The 22,571-nt window shown below is 36.9% G+C and overlaps 1 protein-coding gene across 1 annotated transcript in view; it reads right to left on the bottom strand.

The window, feature by feature from the left end:
* ACBD6 (acyl-CoA binding domain containing 6) overlaps window positions 1-22,571 on the bottom strand; it is a 214,518-nt gene that overhangs the window by 12,958 nt on the left and 178,989 nt on the right. The window contains exon 7 of the mRNA XM_524985.8: window positions 15,250-15,280. Coding sequence (XP_524985.1) covers window positions 15,250-15,280 — 31 coding nt within the window. The remainder of the gene's footprint in view (window positions 1-15,249; window positions 15,281-22,571) is intronic.

The raw sequence follows: 22,571 nt of genomic DNA, 5'->3' as shown, positions 1-22,571 counted from the left end.
TCAAGTGCCATAGAGGCAGCCCTGACACTGGCACAGGTGAAGATGAATTTCCATTCAGAGCAGTGAGCCTTCTGACTCCATTAATCCTCAGGGTTTTGATAATGAATTTCTTTCTTTTTTTATTTTATTTATTTTCACTCTAATGCCTCCTCCCACTGCCCTGTAACAGTGTGGAGGTAACAGAACAGATGGTGCTTTGCGTGGAAGACTGAGGGCTCATGAGGATACAAAGCCTGCCCACTCTGAAATCACATGACTGCACGTGCAAGGAAAAGCCTTGATTTCCCCTGGGAGACAAAGATGCAATGATATTAGTATTCCCAGTGGAGGAAGAGGAGGGGAAGGCTAACAGGCCATTTATAAGTAAGACCATACTTATACCAATATACTCTTCAGCAAGGACCATGTTTAATCATGAAGTAACAGGAGGACCAATATCTGAAGATTAAAAAAAACCCAGGTAAAATATAGGCACATAAGGGTTTTAGTATGCTGCCACACAAAGCCTATTTAGAATGAACTAGTAAGGACGTGCAGCAGTAGAATACCGGCCTCTAGTTAACCTGTGATTGGCTCTGACCCAGTTTTAATCGGAAGAAGCCAGGATTTACAACCTGCTTAAGGATGGAGTTTGACAACTGCTATAATCAGAAGAGCTGTCAACACAAGGACAGCTGTCAAGCCCAACCATAATTCATAAAAAATAATAACTAAGTCCCCAAAGACATCCCCAACACTGTCTGCACTCACTGGATTTAATGATACTTATAGTTTTATGAAAGTTCCAAGAGTAGGCTAAGAGTCCTGAAATAAAATAAAATCAACAAATAGTAACTGACTGCCCACTAAATAAAAAGGGTTAAATAATATTAAGTGATTAAATGAATAACAAATATGCCCAGCAGATCCTCTGGCATATAATAGGTGCTTAATAAATCGTTATTATTATTATTACATGCAAGACTGTTTTGACTACCTTAAAAACTGGCAAGAATCCAGTGACCTAGTGAAAAATTATAAATTAAAAATAACCCACTCCTATAAGTGATTACGAATTAAACTGAAAATAGTAATTTTTATTAAATATTCCTGAATTGTCAGAATATTTTAGTTTTATATATTTGTAATGCCAGAACTTATAGGGATATTTAGTATTTGATTATCTTGATTTTAACATATATGGCATTTGTTTTGTTCTTTCCATGATGATTAATATAACCTGAGAGAAACAGAAGTTCTAGATCAATTTTAGGCAAGATTTCTGAATCAGGGATAATTTTTATTAATGTATAAACTCTTGGTGAACAGAAATAAAAATATAAAAGCACACAGATAGACAGAAATATTGATATACATTTACTCCCAAGTACAGTCTTGAAAACTAGCCTTGAATCACTGACCAAGGTAACCAATAAGAAAAGATTTTCTTTAATTTGATTTCTATGAAAGATTATCTTCCACAAAATAATGTCTTCCTTAAAAAGACAGCAGGACTGCAATTATTTATGGAATTGTGAAAAGAGGTCTGGATGTAGAATCAGAAGACCTATACAAGTGTCTTGGCTCTGCAACCTACAGCTTGGATTACCCTGTCAAGGTAACATCTCTGAACTGTAGTTTTTCAACTAAAAATGGGGGAAGGCAGTACCTAGCTCAAACATTTGTAGAAAAGGCTAAATGAGATTTTACACAGAAACAATAACACCGCTACTGTATATCTGCCTAGGTTTAGACTTTTTTGGTGTCTGTATACTTTTTAAAGAGTATAAAATGCACACAGAAGAGTACCAAAATCATATACAGTTGAGTCTTGAACAACATGGGGGTTAGGTGTGCCAACTCCACATGAATTAGAAAAGCCACATATAAGTGCTGACTCTCCAAAAACTTAACTACTAATATTCTATGGCTGACTAGTAGCCTTACCAGTAAATAAACTGTCAGTTAACACATATTTTGTATGTTATATGTCTTCTTAACAATAAGCCATAGAAAATGTTATTAAGAAAATCATAAGATAAAATACATGTATAGTACTGTACTGTATTTATTGATGCTGTATGTTTATGTTGCCTGTTTCCAAGATGAATCATCTGTTTGAAATGGTGGCTACTGTGGTGGCAGACCTCAAGCTATGGTACATATCAAGCAACTTAACTTTTTCTTGTAATGTCATACTTTCCTTCTCGGGAACACTTCCAGCATCACTAGTGGCATTTTGTATGGGCCCCCTTGTGTTATTCAAGGTTTATGGTAGTGTACTAAACACAAAAAATACACAAGAACTGCGAGATCACTTTTTTACTGTAATACACAATTTACTGGAGGGACAAACTGCTCATGTAGAGATGACCAGCATCACCTGGCACTTTAAGCACAGACTGGCAACACTTGAGCTCACTGTAATAGCAACAGGAGGTATATACAAAATTACTACAGAATAGTATGTACTACAGTTAATTTTATGCAGTTATGATTTAATATTGCATTTTTACAATCGTTTACACTTTTCTCAGCTTTGGTGCCATGAACGGTCTGTGTTTGAGTGTACAAGTTTTGATAAATTTTAACTTTTTATAATAGATTTATTGGGGGGGAGGGTGGAGGGATAGCATTAGGAGATAAACCTAATGTAAATGATGAGTTAATGGGTGCAGCACACAAACATGGCACATGTATACATATGTAACAAACCTGCACGTTGTGCACATGTAAACTAGAACTTAGAGTATAATTAAAAAAAATAGATTTGTGTGTATTTTATGATGGTAAATGATGAAATATACTAGTATCTACATATATTTTATGCATTCATGACATGTAACTTTTCCTTAATTTTTTGATATTTCTAGGCTGCAAAATTGAGTTTTTTTCAAGTTGTCGGGAATCTCCAAAATATTTTCCAATATATTCATTTAAAAAAAATACCCTGCATATGAATCTGGGTGCTCCTGTATTGGGTGCATATATATTTAGGATAGTTCGCTCTTCCTGTTGAATTGATCCCTTTACCATTATGTAATGGCCTTCTTTGTCTCTTTTGATCTTTGTTGGTTTAAAGTGTTTTATCAGAGACTAGGATTGCAACCCCTGTCTTTTTTTGTTTTCCATTTGCTTGGTAGATCTTCCTCCATCCCTTTATTTTGAGGCTATGCAAATCCTTAGAGACCTAGAAAGAGACTTAGACTCCCACACAATAATAATGGGAGACTTCAACACCCCACTGTCAACATTAGACAGATCCATGAGACAGAAAGTTAACAAGGATATCCAGGAATTGAACTCAGCTCTGCACCAAGAGGACCTAATAGACATCTACAGAACTCTCCACCCCAAATCAACAGAATATACATTCTTCTCAGCACCACACTGCACTTATTCCAAAATTGATCACATAGTTGGAAGTAAAGCACTCCTCAGCAAATGTGAAAGAACAGAAATTATAACAAAGTGTCTCTCAGACCACAGTGCAATCAAACTAGAACTCAGGATTAAGAAACTCACTCAAAACCACTCAACTACATGGAAACTGAACAACCTGCTCCTGAATGACTATTGGGTACATAACGAAATGAAGGCAGAAATAAAGATGTTCTTTGAAACCAATGAGAACAAAGACACAACATACCAGAATCTCTGGGACACATTCAAAGCAGTGTGTAGAGGGAAATTTATAGCACTAAATGCCCACGAGAGAAAGCAGGAAAGATCTAAAATTGACACCCTAACATCACAATTAAAAGAACTAGAGAAGCAAGAGCAAACACATTCAAAAGCTAGCAGAAGGCAAGAAATAACTAAGATCAGAGCAGAAGTGAAGGAGATAGAGACACAAAAAACCCTTCAAAAACTCAATGAATCCAGGAGCTGGTTTTTTGAAAAGATCAACAAAATTGATAGACTGCTAGCAAGACTAATAAAGAAGAAAAGAGAGAAGAATCAAATAGACACAATAAAAAATGATAAAGGGGACATCACCACCAATCCCAGAGAAATACAAACTACCATCAGAGAATATTATAAACACCACTACGCAAATAAACTAGAAAATCTAGAAGAAATGGATAAATTCCTGGACACATACACCCTCCCAAGACTAAATCAGGAAGAAGTTGAATCTCTGAAGAGATCAATAACAGGATCTGAAATTGAGGCAAAAATTAATAGCTCACCAACCAAAAAAAGTCCAGGACCAGATGGATTCACAGCCGAATTCCACCAGAGGTACAAGGAGGAGCTGGTACCATTCCTTCTGAAACTATTCCAATCAATAGAAAAAGATGGAATCCTCCCTAACTCATTTTATGAGGCCAGCATCACCCTGCTACCAAAGCCTGGCAGAGACACAACAAAAAAAGAGAATTTTAGACCAATATCCCTGATGAATACTGATGCAAAAATCATCAATAAAATACTGGCAAACCGAATCCAGCAGCACATCAAGAAGCTTATCCACCATGATTAAGTGGGCTTCATCCCTGGGATGCAAGGCTGGTTCAACATACGCAAATCAATAAACGTAATCCAGCATATAAACAGAACCAATGACAAAAACCATATGATTATCTCAGTAGATGCAGAAAAGGCCTTTGACAAAATTCAACAACGCTTCATGCTGAAAACTCTCAATAAATTAGGTATTGATGGGACGTATCTCATAGTAATAAGAGCTATCTATGACAAACTCACAGCCAATATCATACTGAATGGGCAAAACCTGGAACCATTCCCTTTGAAAATGGGCACAAGACAGGGATGCCCTCTCTCACCACTCCTATTCAACACAGTGTTAGAAGTTCTGGCCAGGGCAATCAGGCAGGAGAAGGAAATAAAGCATATTCAATCAGGAAAAGAGGAAGTCAAATTGTCCCTGTTTGCAGATGACATGACTGTGTATCTAGAAAACCCCATCGTCTCAGCCCAAAATCTCCTTAAGCTGATAGGCAACTTGAGCAAAGTCTCAGGATACAAAATCAATGTGCAAAAATCACAAGCATTCTTATACAACAATAACAGACAGAGAGCCAAATCATGAGTGAACTCCCATTCACAATTGCTTCAAAGAGAATAAAATACCTAGGAATCCAACTTACAAGGGATGTGAAGGACCTCTTCAAGGAGAACTACAAACCACTGCTCAATGAAATAAAAGAGGACACAAACAAATGGAAGAACATTCCATGCTCATGGGTAGGAAGAATCAATATTGTGAAAATGGCCACACTGCCCAGGGTAATTTATAGATTCAATGCCATCCCCATCAAGCTACCAATGACTTTCCTCACAGAATTGGAAAAAACTACTTTAAAGTTCACATGGAACCAAAAAAGAGCCCACATTGCCAAGTCAATCCTAAGACAAAAGAACAAAGCTGGAGGCATCACACTATCTGACTTCAAACTATACTACAAGGCTACAGTAACCAAAACAGCATGGTACTGGTACCAAAACAGAGATATAGACCAATGGAACAGAACAGAGCCCTCGGAAATAATGCCGCATATCTATAACCATCTGATCTTTGACAAACCTGACAAAAACAAGAAATGGGGAAAGGATTCCCTATTTAATAAATGGTGCTGGGAAAACTGGCTAGCCATAGAAAGCTGAAACTGGATCCCTTCCTTACACCTTATACAAAAATTAATTCAAGATGGATTAAAGACTTAAATGTTAGACCTAAAACCATAAAAACCCTAGAAGAAAACTCAGGCAATACCATTCAGGACATAGGCATGGGCAAGGACTTCATGTCTAAAACACCCAAAAGCAATGGCAACAAAAGCCAAAATTGACAAATGGGATCTAATTAAACTAAAGAGCTTCTGCACAGCAAAAGAAACTACCATCAGAGTGAACAGGCAACCTACAGAATGGGAGAAAATTTTTGCAATCTACTCATCTGACAAAGGGCTAATATCCAGAATCTATAATGAACTCAAACAAATCTACAAGAAAAAAAACAAACAACCCCATCAAAAAGTGGGCAAAGGATATCAATAGACACTTCTCAAAAGAAGACATTTATGCAGCCAAGAGACACATGAAAAAATGCTCATCATCACTGGCCATCAGAGAAATGCAAATCAAAACCACAATGAGATACCATCTCAGACCACTTAGAATGACAATCATTAAAAAGTCAGGAAACAACAGGTGCTGGAGAGGATGTGGAGAAATAGAAACACTTTTACACTGTTGGTGGGACTGTAAACTAGTTCAACCATTGTGGAAGTCAGTGTGGCAATTCCTCAGGGATCTAGAACTAGAAATACCATTTGACCCAGCCATCCCATTACTGGGTATATACCCAAAAAAGTATCAGTCATGCTGCTATAAAGACACATGCACACATATGTTTATTGTGGCACTATTCACAATAGCAAAGACTTGGAACCAACCCAAATGTGCAACAATGATAGACAGGATTAAGAAAATGTGGCACATATACACCATGGAATACTATGCAGCCATAAAAAATGATGAGTTCATGTCCTTTGTAGTGACATGGATGAAGCTGGAAACCATCATTCTCAGCAAACTATCGCAAGGACAAAAAACCAAACACTGCATATTCTCACTCATAGGTGGGAATTGAACAATGAGAACACGTGGACACAGGAAGGGGAACATCACACCCCGGGGCCTGTTGTGGGGTGGGGGGAGGGGGGAGGGATAGCATTAGGAGATATACCTAATGTTAAATGATGAGTTGATGGGTGCAGCACACCAACATGGCACATGTATACATATGTAACTGCACGTTGTGCACATGTACCCTAAAACTTAAAGTATAATAAAAAAAAACAAAAAACAAAACCAACCAAACCAAACAAAACAAAAAAACCCTGCATATAAGTGGACACACACAGTTCACACCTATGTTGTTCAAGGGTCAACTGTATATAAATTTTCTTAAGGAAATTTATCCATGTAACTAGCACATATCAACAATCAGGTCATTATTAGACTCTCAGAAGCACGCGTGCCCTGTTAACCCCTTCTAGTTGCCTGCTACCTCCTTACTTCACCCAAGGTAATCATTATCCCCTTTACTAATGCTAGAGATAAGTTTTTCCCATTTTTGGCCTTTATATAAATGGAAACCATACTGTATGTACTCTTTTGTGTCTGGCATCTCAGCTCAATAGCATGTGTAAGATTCATTTACGTTATTGCATGTAGATGTAGCTCATTCTCACTGCTGTATAGTATTCTAGCAGATGAACATCACAGATTATTACTAACCAGAGCTCATAATTTCTGAATCTGAAGGTCCCAATGTTTAAATCAATTCTAGGAATTATTAGTAAGTATATCTTCAAATATTAATTTTTTGCAATCTCTCCTTCTGGAACTCCTATTAAAAATACTGAACTTGGCTTTTATCCAAAAGACAAGCAATAACAAACGCTGGCGAGGATGTGGAGAAAAGGGAGCCCTTGTACACCATTGGTGGGAATGTAAATTAGTACAATCACTATGGAGAACAGTTTGGAGGTTCCTCAAAAAACTGAAAATAGGCTACTATATGATCCAGCAATCCCAATCCTGGGTATATACCCAAAAGAAAGGAAATCAGCATATTAAAGAGGTATCTGCACTGCCATGTTTGTTGCAGCACTGTTCACAATAGCCAAGATTTGGAAGCAACCTAAGTGTCCATCAACAGATGAATGGATAAAGAAAATGTGGTATATATGCACAACGGAACACTATTCAGCCATAAAAAAGAATGAGATTCTGTCATCTGCAACAACATAGATGGACTGGAGGTCATTGTGTTAAGTGAAATACGCCAGGCACAGAAAGGCAAACTTCACATATTCTCACTTATTTGTGGGGGCTAAAAATAAAAACAATGGAAGCTACATAGATAGAGAGTAGAGGGATGGTTACGAGAGGCTGGGAAGGGTTGTAGGGACATGAGGGCGGAAATGGGGATGGTTAATGGGTACAAAAAAATTGTTACAAAGAATAAGACCCAGTATTTGACGGCACAACAGGATGATTATAGTCAATAATAATTTAATTGTATACTTCAAAATAAGTAAAAGAGTTTAATTAGATTGTTTGTAACACAAAGGATAAATGCTTGAGGGAATGGACACCCCATTTATCATGATGTGATTATTACACATTGGATCCCTGTATCAAAGTATCTCATGTACCCCATAAATATGCATCTACTATGCACCCACAAAAATTAAAAATAAAAAAATTAGGCTGGGTACAGTGGCTCATGCCTGTAATCCCAGCACTTTGGGAGGCCAAGGCAAGCGGATCATTTGAGGCCAGGAGTTTGAGACCAGCCTGGTCAACATGGTAAAACCCCGTCTCTACTAAAAATACAAAAACTAGCTGGGTATGGTGGCGCATGCCTGTAGTCCCAGCTACTCTGGAGGGTGAGGCAGGAGACTCGCTTGAACCTGGGAGGCGGAGGGTGCACTGAGTTGAGATCACACCACTGCACTCCAGCCTGGGTGACAGAGCGAGACTCTGTCTCAAAAAACAAATTAAGATAAATAAATGCTGAACTCTCTTGTTCCACTCTTAATGTCTCTTTACATTTATCATTTCTTTACCTTTCTGTGCTGCCTTTTTGGCAATTTCTTTAGGCAAATATTTTCACCAAATTTTTTTTAACTTGTGTCAATTCTTCACTTTAACTTATCCGCTGTAAAATTTCTGTATTTTTTTTATTTACATAAGTTCTATCTGGTTCTCTTCCAAATCTGCCTGTTCTTTTTTGGAATGTCTTTTCTTGTGTTTTTGATTCCTTGATTTTATACAGACTTATTCTGATAATTTTTATCCAAGTTTTACTGAAGTTCCTCAAAGTCTAATACTGTAGTTTACTATGTCTGCTGTCTTTCACTCAAGTGTATTTTGTAATTTTGGATTGTGAACAATATTATTCTCAGTGGGGCTTCATTCTGGAGGAACTTTGTACTGTATAGGTTGAGGATGTGTTTCTCAAGGGAAGTTTAGCATTCATCAGCCCAGTACACTTATGCTAATTTCTTGACTTGAGGATTCCTGAAATAATCAGAATATAAATGTGAACCCCAAACTTATAGGGCTTTTGTTTCCACCCAAATGCTAGTCTGAAGCAGAGAAGCTTCTTTGTCTTCTTTTTACCAATAGGCCAACTTGTTCTAATCTCTACCCCTTTGCCTCCTCTTTTAAACCAAGGATATAGCCTTTTGAAGGTCCTGGCTCATGTGCAGGATCTCAGTTTTGAGTCCTGATTACTTCTAGTTCAAGAGGCCTTATTTCCAGGTTGCGTTGGCATTGAAATCCAAGCTCAGAGTTCTCCCAGTTAGAGTGTTTGCTCACCCATTTACCACTATAGATACTGGGTTCTTTATTGGGTGGGAAGTAAATGAATCTGGGGACATCTCTTATCTTAAAAAGAATGTTTGATGTATTTTATCCAGCAAATAGTAGGCATTCAAATATTTGTTGAATGAATGAAATATAATTAAGGTGTATCATATTCATAGTACTAATAGAACCTATGATACTTAAATTTAAAATAATTTAATTTTTGAACAGATAATATATGCATATAGGTCCAATACAGAAGTTATAAAAGGGTTTACAGAAAAAGGTTTTCATCTTACTCTTGTATTTCTAGCCCCACAGCTCCTCTTCCCTAAGGCAATTAACATTATTAGCTTTTTATGTATCCTCCCAGAGACATATATTTACTAGCAAGTATGTATAGATATATTCATGGCAGCACACTATATACACCGTGCTACACCTTAACCTTTTTGTTCAACAATATATGTTAAGAGATTTTTCTGTACCAGTACATAAAGAAAATAGAGCTTATTTGAATCCAGTCAGAAATGCTTTTTGAAAAATCCCTACCCTGTTGCTATCTATAAATGCATTTTAAATATATCAAACTTAAATGGACACATTCCTACATCCATAAAGGCATTCACTCCTAATGGTTAACTAGGGATGACAGAGTGACTCATCTAAATTCTCAAGGGCACATTCAATCTGGTTTAGCTGTTGCTACAGTTTCTGGAAGGGAGAAATAAAAGGAAAACACAGTACATGCCACAGAGAAGGCACTGAAAAACACCTGAATGAGGGAATGAAAGAAGGAATAAGGGGATGGAAATAAGAGTTGATTCAGCAGGGCATGTGGGTGCACTGGCAGTGGTTGTCTTTATAAGCAGAGCAGTGAACTCTAGACCGTAGGGCAAATATTTTGGAGTAAAAGAAGGCTGGCATCTTGAAGCAAGGCATCAGGAAAAATGAGTAGCCTTGAATTTTGTGCTGAAGGCCTCACAACCACTGTGAAGAGTTTATTTTTCCTCTTTTTTGACTCTCTGTTTATTTGACTTAAGCCTGGTTATCCCAGATTGCCATCATAGCTGTGGGGGTGGCTGAGACAAATTTTTTTCTGGGTGGAAAATTAGGGTTTAGAACAGCCAGCTCTTGATAATACAAGAGGAATCATATGACAGAAATACTATATAAACATGTTTGAGGAGTAAGTGATGTGAATGCTGTGGAAGGAGGTATGGGAAAGCATTAATTTTTCTGTCTTTTCCTAGTAAATATAGACACATGGGTTTGAATTTCCAATTCCCTTAGGCAAGCTTGTTAATCTCTTTGAGTTTTGGTTTCCTCATTTATAAAAAAAAATAACTACTACATATGCTTTGGGAGACTGATGTGGGAAAATCGCTGGAGGCCAAGAATTTGAGACCAGCCTGGGCTAGATCCTGTCTCAACAAAAACAAAATAACTTAGCCAGGTGTAGTGGTGCGTGCCTGTAGTCCCAGCTGCTTGGGAGGCTGAGGCAGAAGGATTGCTCAAGCACAGGAGTTCAAGGCTGCAGTGAGCCATGATTGCGCCACTACACTCTAGCCTGGGCGACAAGAGTGAAATACTGACTCACAAACAAACAAACAAAAAAACCCTACTAGAGCCCTATTTATAGACAGGGGCTTACAGATTAAATAGTTTATTATTTTACTATTTTATATGCTCACTTTAATGGTTCTTTCAAAGGCATTTGATACCATAAAATATGTATTTGTATGTGCATATATGTATATATGTGCAATTTTAATTAACAAATATTAGAAGCATGGCATGCAGAGGAATAGAGAGGCTAATAAAACAAGTTGTTGACTACTACAAATATGCTGCAATAAATGTTCTAAATCATTTTTCATTATACAGATGTTCAGGAGTTTTTCTCTGGTATGCACCTAGAACCAGAATTACTGGGTTGTAGAGTATGTGTACCTTGAACTTTACTACATCTTACTAAACTGATCTCAAAATGGCTGTAACAGTTGACACTCTCATCAGCAATGTATGAGAATTCTTGTTGTTCTACAGCCTAATATTAATATTTGTAGACATTTACATGTTGCCAATCTGATCGGTATGAAGTTGTATCTAAATGTTTTAATCTGCATTCCCCAATTAATTATTGTTGGGAGACAATTCTTGAAGGGTCTCTCGTGTTTCTGCACATCTTATGTACAAAGGTACATAAGATGTGCAGAAGACATAAGACAGCTTTTGTTCTAGACTAACTTTCAAGGACGTTTGTGTAATGAACAGATTTGACAACAGAGATAGTGTTTCTTTCCAGAACAGAGGGCAGGTTTGTTTACCATCCAGAATAATAAACATAATACCTCCTCCTGAGCAAAGGTTTGCTTGCAACCCATTATAAAAGATGAGAGATCCCTAAGATTAGGATTCCTAAGCCATGACACATGGTGTGTGTAGTATCTACGTGGGCCTCTCTGCATCGCTCTGATGGGACTTTGGAGGCAAGAGGAAATGACAAAAACATGAAGCTCATGCTGCTAGCTGTGCCATGGATAAGAAAGTCTTTCGTCTCTGATCCAAAAGTTTTGTGTCTTTTGCCAGCAACCATCAAACTGTCAGGCTAACTTGCTAGCTTGTAAGCAAAATACAATCTCAGACTATTCATTGTTCTTTCTTTTTTACTTTTACTTTTTTATTTTTTTGAGACAGGGTCTTACTCTGTCAACCAAGCTGGAGTGCAGTGGCATAATCATGACTCACTGCAGCCTCCAACTCCTGGACTCAAGTGATTTTCCCACCTCAGCCTCTCAAGTAGTTGGGACCATATTTGCCCAGGACAGCCTTAGCAAAAGGTAGCTGGAGGCAAGGCAGAAAATGTTTGTCCTGCTTCTCCCAGGAAGAAAGCCCTCTGACTAGCAGCTGGGAGGAGAGGGAGCTCTGTGTTCTTGGCTACAGCATTGTGGAGTGGAGTCTCCACATCGCTGACCTGGGAAGACAGAAAGGAGGGAGTGATCTTGGTTCAAATATCACAAAGTTTTCCTTCTTACCAAATTTTTGTAGATTTTCTTGAATAGATGTCTCTTCATTTGCTTTTTGTCCTTAGTACCATTTCTAGAAGCTATTAAATGTCTGTAGTTCCAAAAATAATTTTCACCAGTTTGACAAGGGAGCATATCAGTGGAGCTTCTCACATTGTCATGTTGGAAGTCAGTCTCTGCCTTCATTATTATAGCTGTAAGATAACATCTTGATATCTGGAAGAACAAGTCCTTCTTTCTTGTTTTTCTTCAAATTGCCTTAGATATTCCTGGCTCCTTTATCTTCCATATGAATTTTAGGTCAAGCTTGTTAAATTCCACAAAGTATCTGCTGGAATTCTTATGAAAATTCTCTGAATTTGTAGTTTGACTTGGCAGAAATGATCTTTATGAAATCGAGTCTTCCTATTCATTAACATGGATTATTTCTCCTTCTACTTAGGTCCTTTAAAAATGTCTTTTAAAAATTCTATTTTTTTCTATGAAGGTTTTACGTGCCTTTTGTTAGGTTGAGTCCTAGGACTTTGTTGCTATTGTAAATAATATTGGGAAAATGTTTTAAATTTTTTTTAGCTTTTTACAATAATGCTTAAGAATAAACTTAAAAAAACTAATGCATTCAGCATCCCTGCTAAATTGTATAGTTTTTATAATTTGTAGAGTTTCTTGGATTTCTATGTAGCTAACTGTATTGTTTGAGAATGATGATGATTTTGTTTTATCCATCTCATGTACCTTTTATTTATTTTGTTTTTCATTTTGTGTTATCTACAATTCTAATACAGTATTGAAGAGACACAGTTATGGTATGCATGTTTTTCTTGTTTCGGATTTTAAAGAAAATGCTTCACATCTTTAATAATAATGTTTGCTCTGGGTTTTTGATGAGTAAATCAGGCCATGGAAGTCTCCTTCTATTCCTAGTTTAAGAGCTTTTATCATAAAAATAATTAACTAACATTTATTGAGTATATGCCAGGTGTCAGACATTGTTCCAAGCACTTTACACAGATTAACTCATTATAACAAATCTCTGAAGTTACTATCCCTATTTCATCATGAGTAAACTGAGGTACAGTGTAAGTTAAGTATTTTGTCCCAGGTCAGGGGTGGAACTAGAATTTGAACGCAGAAGTCTGGCTTACGAGCAGGCTTAATTAACTACTTTACCACTCTTAAAATGAGTGTTGAACATCCTCAAATGCTTTTTTCTGCATTTGATTTGATCATACAGTTTTTTACCTAATTTGCTGATGTGGAAGGTTACATTAATAGATTTTTTAAATGTTAAGTCATCCTTGAATTCCTGGGATGAACCCAACTTGGTCAGCACATATCTTTCTTTCTTTTAAAAATATGTTGATGGATTTCATTTGCTAATATTTTATTTCAGATTTTTGCATCTATGCTCAAAAGTAAGACTGACTCACAATTTTCCTTTCTCCTGCTGGTTTTGGTAAACAGGTTATGCTAGACAAATTCATAAGTGAGTTGAGGCTGGCAGTTGGTGACAGACATTTCCACCTCAATTATTAGGCTGACATATGTAGGTAGTATAATAGCTAGTCCAATAGGTTAAGACTCCTAGATAGCACAGCGAGGTTTCTCCAGCATTATCCCTCCAGAATGATTTTGCTTTTGTTTCTGCCAAGCATCCCAGAGACGCTATCAGCTTGAAATACCTTAGTTGATTTTTTAGCTTGGGATTTTTGAACACTTGAGTGCAAATTTAAAGTCCAAAGCAGTAGACAAAAGTGTCCAGGGTCATTTGAGCCACTTGTTACTGAATCGCAGTCTAAGGTTGCCAAGACTGGCAAGCGTATTCCTTCCCAAAAGGTTGATCCATAATCTGGTGTAAATACTGATGGCTGTCTTTCATTCAGCCATATTCACACCCAAATAGAATCTTTTTTTCTTTGGAGACAGGGTCTGTGTTGCTCAGGCTGGCCTCAAACTCCTGGATTTGAGTGATCCTCCTGCCTCAGCCTCCTGGTAGCTGGGACTACAGACGTGCACCACTGCGCCCAACTCTACACAGACTCTTTAAATCATATTTACTAGGACTTTACATTTTACAAAATACTGTAATATCTTTTATCTCACTGAATTTACCAAGCAGCTCTCTAAGAGCCATATTATTTCCATCTTACAGATTTTTTTTTCTGTTTTACAGATTACTTAAGCTAATCAGTTAGTAGGAGAAATTAGTTAAAAAATCAAATTTCTTTTTCTTCAATTAGATCAAGAAAATATTTCTTGTAGGAGAGATGCTAGATTTTACAGTGACCATGATTTTAACATCTTTCTTGTCACTCATTAATAGAACTAAGAATGAAATAATGAATTTTCAAAGGGGGCTGGCACGGTCTCTATTTCTGTTGCTAGTATAGAAACAATTTATTATAAATGTGACCATAAGAATTTTAATACATCTTCAACTTACTAAGTTATTAATATTTTTTTTTGAGATGGAGTCTCACTCTGTCACCCAGGCTGGAGTGCAGTGGTGCAATCTCGGCTCACTGCAACCTCCACCTCCCAGATTCAAGCGATTCTCCTGTCTCAGCCTCCTGAGTAGCTGGGATTACAGGTGCCTGCCATCAGCCCTGGCTAATTTTTGTATTTTTAGTAGAGACAGGGTTTCAGCATGTTGGCCAGGCTGGTCTTGAACTCCCGACCTCAAGTGATCTGCCCGCCTCAGCCTCCCAAAGTGCTGGGATTACAGGCGTGAGCCACCACGCCCAGCCTAATACATTTTTTGAACAAAAAGTTATTGTATCTCTGCTAGCTGCCAGGTACCTATCTAAGCACTATATAGGAATGGACAAAGTTCAAATAAACAAATAGAGAATATGTTCAAATATGATTATTTAATAATTTAGAAACTTCTTACCATAATGTAGAGCTGTTTGGCCTTCATTGTCCTATAAAAGAAACAAATAATACATTTTAGAAGTCTAAGTAATTGCAAAAGTATGAAAGTACATAAACTGTAGCAAATTTATCTGATATACCAAAGTTCCATAGGTTTATCAGACTTAGGAAAAGAAGTCAGTTAACTGAGCTTCACAGTAACTTTTGACCAAGCTCACCATCCTGAAGAATAAAGAATGATAACTTGTGCACTGTAGCAGCTACAATGGAGTAACAGGATGACCAGTTACTCCAGATATCTGCAGGTAATAATCCAAAGAGAAATTCTTAAAGTGAGGCAGTTTGGTTACCTAGTTCATGGCAGAAAAATTGACACTATGTCTCATTTATCTTGGCCAGTATTAGGATTTTTTTTTTTCCTAAGCTTGTCCCCAAATCTATCTAGCGATTCTGTGATTTATAGTGGATAGCTTTTTATCCCTTTTCAAAGACTCATAAATTCCAGGCTAATAACACCGGGTTTCATAACCAGATCAAATATCATAAAGTAATGTGATTTCAAAGCATACAAAGTCCCAGAAGTTGTTAAGAAAGTCAAAAGTTGCCATAGAATACTTAGGAAATTCCAACATTTCAGTTATTTTCCTTTAAAACCAAGAAAACTATATATACTATTAATTGTAGTGCAGTTGAGTACTTTTTAGCAATGCCACCTCTTAAACTGAGAGCAGCTAATCACATTACATGAGCAACAAATAATCAAAGTACACAAGTGAAAAGCAGAATTTAGTAATTAACATCATAAGCACTTTGTAATATGCATGGCCATCATGCCCCTGGTAATTGAGAATAAATGTGAAACTGTTAATCTGAATAACTTGGAAGGGTGATGTTATGCCAGCCAAACTATTCTTGGGTACCCATATCTGCTTTTCCCACTTCCTAACAGCTGAATGTAGGGGTGGAGGTTGGCTCTGGAACTTTTTGGCAATGGGTCTCCCTATTTATCTCCTAGAAAGAAAAGCAAGAAGCTGCCACAGAGAACTTATTTTATGGTTCAGATAGGTAGTAAGAAAAAAGTCATGGCAGGGGGACAACCTTGAGGCAATGTAGTTTGTTTTCCTACTATGGAATGAAGGTCTGATTGGATTTGGAGGTAAGGTGCTTATTACATGGGTGAGAGGAGATATGAAAGAAGTAATTTTAGCAGGGAGTCAGGGTAGGGTACACTTGGCTAAGATGCAACTATGGCTAAGTTTGGGATGTCCAGGAAGCATCATAAAGATAATAAACTCTAAGAAAAGTAAAAGATGGAAAGCAGCATGAAAAAGTCAGGAAACACAGGAGATCATTTTTGCCTACTTTTTTTTCTTGTCTTTTTAGATACAACCTTTATCTTGCTCCCCTTTGACCTGCCCTGCCCTTGAGATTAAGGACAGGTAGGGGAAGAGAGCTAAGGCAGCTATAGTGAATAGTATCTGAGTGATTCTTATGCAGGGCAGCCTGACAATGTGAAGTTCTGCTCAAGAGAATGTTGTCTTGATTGGGAAAGCTAAGGGCAATTTCAAAAGAACAGTACTGACCATTATGGCTTAAGACTCATATCTATATTTGTCAGCTTCCAATGTTAATCAATGAAAGTGTGTGTGTGTGCGCGAGCGCACGCACACACATACATGCAAACTCCTGATGGGTTTATACATTCACATTTATAGTTTAAATGTGAATGTCCTGCATTAGGAAGCAATTTCAGAAAGAGCTTAATCTACTGCAATTTCAGGATTCTACTTAGGCATCCATCATGCAAGGCTGTATTTTCCACAATTATGTATCTTTAGAAAGCATAGTTCTTTCACTATTTGTGCATAACTTTCATGTTTAATCACTGTGTTCATATACACTTAAAGTTCATTTCCTTTCAATTTCTAATTCTTCATCTTGACTATGGAGGTGGAAGAAAGCATAATCAATTTCTTTTAATCACATTTACCAGTGAATACTAAATCTATATCTCTACCTCAATTTCTAATTAATTAGTTAAAAATAGTTACTGAGCTCCAATTATGTTCCAGTCACTGTTCTAGGCACTGGAAACAATGAGATGAATGAGACAGAGAAGGTCTCTAATGTTATAAATCTTATGTTGTAGTGGCTAGGGAATCAATAAGCAAATAAATATATTTAATACTAGAAAGTGATGAGTACGCTGGAAAACAATCAAAACAGAGTGAGAGACGAGACTGATGTGGGTGCTATTTTAGATAGAAAGGACAAAGGACTCTATAAGAAGGTATGTTTACACAGAGAACTGGGGAAGATACTAAGGTGGTCATGCAACCCAAAATGGGCAAATCACAGCACTGGTCATCTTCCTTGTCGGAAAGTATGCAAGTTACTCAAGCCAAGCCAATTAGTTTTCTTTCAAAATTTTTCAAAATGGAGCTATAAGATAGAAGTGTGCACACACAGAAGGTTCTTTCCTCTCTGATCAAAAGTAAAGGGTGCAACCCTATAAATATGTACAATTATTATGTGTCAATTTTAAAAAAGAGAGTGTGGTCAAAGAAGCTAGACACAAAAGGACAAATATTGTGTGATTCCATTTATAAGAGATACCTAGAGTAGTCAAATTCATAGGAACATGAAATAGAATCGTGGTTACCAGGGGCAGGGAGGAGGGAAGCATGGGGAGTTCTTGTCTAATGGGTACAGAGTTTCAGTTTGGGATGGTGGAAAAGTTCTGGAGATGAACAGTGGTGATAACTGCACAATAATGTGAATGTACTTAATGCCACTGAACTGTACATGTAAAAATGGTTAAAATGGTAAATTCCACATATATTTTACCACAATAAAAAAGAAAGAAAATTAGAAAAGGGTATGAGCCAAAAACTGCAAGTGGCAATGTTCTCTACTTTGGGGTGAAAATCAGTCTGCAGTAGAAGAGAATAAGTATTCACAAAGAAAAAAGTAGTGGTGAGACATGGAGAGAGAATGAGGGTCTCTGGGTCTTGTCATTTCAACAATATTTTTTCTTGGTTAGGTAAGCCAATAACAGCAAAATACTCCCTAGACAAATGTGATCTTTTTGTCACTTGTAAACAAGAGTCTTCACTAACCCAGAATGCAAGGCATTTCATGAACCAAGCCTTGCTCATCTCTCTCCCAATACCTTCTCTTCCCAATTTTGTGACTGCCAATTCCTATAAGAATACTTATCTGGGGCCTGGAGTGGTGGCTCATGCCTGTAATCCTGGCACTTTGGGAGGCCAAGGTGGGCGGATTGCCTGAGCTCAGCAGTTCCAGACCAGCCTGGGCAACATGATGAAACCCTGTCTCTACTAAAATACAAAAAATTAGCCAGGCGTGGTGGCTTGTGCCTGTAGTCCCAGCTACTCGGGATTGCTTGAACCCAGGAGATGGAGGTTGCAGTGAGCTGAGATAGTGCCACTGCACTTTATCCATTCGTTTGCTGATGGACACTTAGGTTGCCTCCAAATCCTGGCTATTGCAAACAGTGCTGCAACAAACATGGGTGTATGTATATCCCTTCAACATACTGATTTCCTTTCTTTGGGGTATATACCCAGCAGTGGGATTGCTGGATCCTATGATAGCTCTATTTTTAGTTGTTTGAGAAACCTCCAAACGGTTCTCCATAGTGGCTGTACTAATTTACACTCCCACAACAGTGTATAAGGGTTCCCTTTTTTCCACATCTTTGCCAGTATTTGTTATTGCCTGTCTTTTGGATATAAGCCATTTTCACTGGAGTAAGATGATACGTCATTGTATTTTGATTTGCATTTCTCTGATGATCAATGATATTGACCACCTTTTCATATAACTGATTGCCATTTTTATGTCTTCTTTTGAGAAAGATCTATTCAAATCATTTGCCCATTTTAAAATCTGATTATTAGGCCAAGCGTGTGGGTCACGCCTGTAATTCTAGCACTTTGGGAGGCTGAGGCAGATGGATCACTTGAGGCCAGGAGTTCAAGAGCAGCCTGGCCAACATGGCGAAACCCCATCTCTATTAAAAAATATTAAAAAATTAGCCACGCACAGTGGCTCACACCTGTAATCCCAGATACCTGGGAGGCCGAGGTTGGAGAAATGCTTGAATCTGGGAGGTAGGGGTTGCAGTGAGCTGAGATCATGCCACTGCACTCCAGCCTGGGTGACAGAGCGAGATCCTGTCTCAAAAAATAAAAATAAAAAAAATGAAAATAAAACCAGATTATTAGGGTTTTTTTGCTCCTTCTGGTTATTAATCTCTTGTATATTTTCTCCCATTCTGTGGGTTGTCTTTCACTTTGTTGATTGTTTCCTTTGCTGTGCAGAAGCTTTTCAACTTGATGTGATCTCAGTTGTTCATTTTTGCTTTGGTTGCCTGTGTTTGTGGGGTTTTAAGAAATTTTTACAGAGACCAAAGTCCTGGAGAGTTTCCCCAATGTTTTCTTGTAGTAGTTTCATAGTTTGAGATCTCAGATCTAAGTCTTTAATCCATTTGGTTTGACTTTTGTACATGGTGAGAGACAGGGGTCTAGTTTCATTCTTCTGCATACAGGTATCTAGTTTTCCCAGCACCGTTTATTAAAGAGGCTGTCTTTTCCCCAATGTATGTTTTTGGTACTTTTGTTGAAAAACGGTTCACTATAGGTGTATAGATTTGTTTCTGGGTTCTCTATTCTGTTCCATTCATCTATGTGTCTATTTTTATGTCAATACCAAGCAGTTTTTGTTACTATAGTTTTGTAGTATAATTTGAAGTCAGATAATGTGACCCTTCCAGTTTTGTTCTTTTTGCTCAGCATAGCTTTGGCTATACTGGGTCTTTTGTAGTTCCATATAAATTTTAGGATTGTTTTTCTACTTCTGTGAAGAATGTCATTGGTATTTTCATAGAAATTGCATTGAATTTATAGATTACTTTGGGTAGTATGGACATTTTAACAATATTGATTCTTCCAATCCATGAATATGGAATATCTTTCCACCTTTGTGTGTTCCCTTCAATTTCTTGCATCAATGTTTTGTAGTTTTCATTGTAGAGATCTTTCACTTCTTTGGTTAATTCCTGGGTATTTAATTTTATCTGTGGCTACTGTAAATGGAATTACTTTTAAAATTTCTTTTTCAGACTGTTTGCTGTTGGCATATAGAAATGCTACTGATTTTTGTAAGCCAAGATTGCGCCACTGCACTTCAGCCTGGGTGACAGAGCAAGACTGTCTCAAAAATAAAAAAAAAGAAATGCTACTGATTTTTGTATGTTGATTTGTATCCTGCAACTTTACTGAATTTGTTTATCAGTTCTAATTGTTTTACAGTGGAGTCTTTAGGTTTTCCAAAATATAAGATCCTATAATCTTATGATAAATTAAACAAAGATAATTTGACTTCTTCCTTTCCAATTTGGATGCCCTTTATTTCTTTTTCTTGTCTGATTGCTCTAGCTAGGTCTTCCAGTATCATGTTGAATAACAGTGGTGAAAATGGGTTTCCTTGTCATGTTCCAGATCTTATAGGAAAGGCTGTTTTTCCCCATTCACTATGATACTAGCTTTGGGTCTGTCATATAAGACTTTTATTATGTTGAGGTAAGATGTTCCTTCTATATCTAGCTTGTTAAGGATTTTTTCATGAAGGAATATTGAATTTTATCAAATACTTTTTCAGCATCAATTGAAATGATCATATGGTCTTTGTCCTTCATTCTGATGATATAATGTATCACACTGATTTATTCGCACATGTTGAGCCATCCTTGCATCCCTGTAATAAAACCAACTTGGTTATGATGAGTGATCTTTTTAATGTATCATTGAATTTAGTTTGCTACTATTTTGTTGAGGATTTCTGAATCAATATTCATCAGAGATACTGGCCTGTAGTTTTCTTTTTTTGATCTTTGCCTGCTTTTGGTATCATGATAATACTGGCCTTATAGAATGAGTTTGGAAGTCTTCCCTCCTCTATTTTTTTGGAATAGTTTGAGAAGGACTGGTATTAGTTCTTTTTTAAATGTTTGGTAGAATTCAGCAGTGAAGCCACGAGGTCCTAGCCTTTTCTTTACTGGAAAACTTTATTTCAGCTTCTATCTTGTTATGTGTTACTGGTCTGTTAAGGTTTTGGATTTCTTCACGGCTCAATCTTGGTAGGTTGTATGTGTCTACAAATTTCCCCATTTTCTCTAGATTTTCTAATTTATTGACATATAGTTAGTTGCTTACAGTAGTCACTTAATGATCCTTTGAATTTCAGTGGTATTGGCTGTAATGTCTACCTTTTCATCTCTGATTTTATTTGGGTCTTCTCTTTTTTTTTTTTTTAGTCTGGCTAAAAGTTTGTCAATTTTATTTGTCGTTTCAAAACACGAAATTTTCATTTTGATGACTGTATTCTTTCCTTCATTTCAGTTTGATTTATTTATTTCTGCTCTGATTTTTATTTTATTTATTATTTTATTATTTCTTTTCTTCTACTAATTTTGGGTTTGTTTACTCTTGCTTTTCTGGTTCTTTAGGATGCACCATTAGGTTATTGGAAGTTTTTCTTCTTTTTTGATGCAGGTGCTATAAACTTCTCTCTTGGTACTGCTTTCACTGTATCTTACAGGTTTTGGTATATTTCGTTTTCACCATTGTTAAAGAAATTTTTCAATTTTCTTAATTTCTTCATTGACTCACTGGTCATTCAGGAGCATACTGTTTAATTTCCATGTGTCTGTATAGTTTCCAAAATTATTCTTGTTATTTACAGGCCAGTATCTCTGATGAATATTGATTCAGAAATCCTCAACAAAATAGTAGCAAACTAAATTCTGTAGTTTCATTTGATTGTGGTCAGAGAAGATGCTTAATATTATTTCAGTTTTTGAATAAGACTTATTTTATGGCCTAATATATGGTCTATCCTTGAGAATGATTTATGTGCCGAGAAGAATGTGTACTGTACAGTCATTCGATGAAATGTTCTGTAAATATCTGTTAGATTCACTGTTGTACAGTATAGACTAAGTCTGATGTTTCTTTGATTTTCTGTCTGAAAGATCTGTCCAATGCTGACAGTGGTATGTTGGAGTCTCCAGCTACTATTGTATTGGGGTCTCTCTCTCTCTTTACCTCTAATAATATTTCCTTTATGTATCTGGGTGCTTCAGTGTTGGATGCATATATATTTATAATTATTATATCCTTTTGCTGAATTGACCCCTTTATCATTATATAATGACCTTGTCTCTTCTTACAGTTTTTGTCTTGAAATCTATTTTGTCTGATATAACTATAGCTACTCCTGCTCTTTTTTTGTTTCCACTGAGATGGAATATCTTTT

This window comes from Pan troglodytes, chromosome 1 (assembly GCF_028858775.2).
Source record: "Pan troglodytes isolate AG18354 chromosome 1, NHGRI_mPanTro3-v2.0_pri, whole genome shotgun sequence".
NCBI classification, from domain to species: domain Eukaryota; kingdom Metazoa; phylum Chordata; class Mammalia; order Primates; family Hominidae; genus Pan; species Pan troglodytes.
This window is presented reverse-complemented; position numbering and strand designations above follow the sequence as displayed.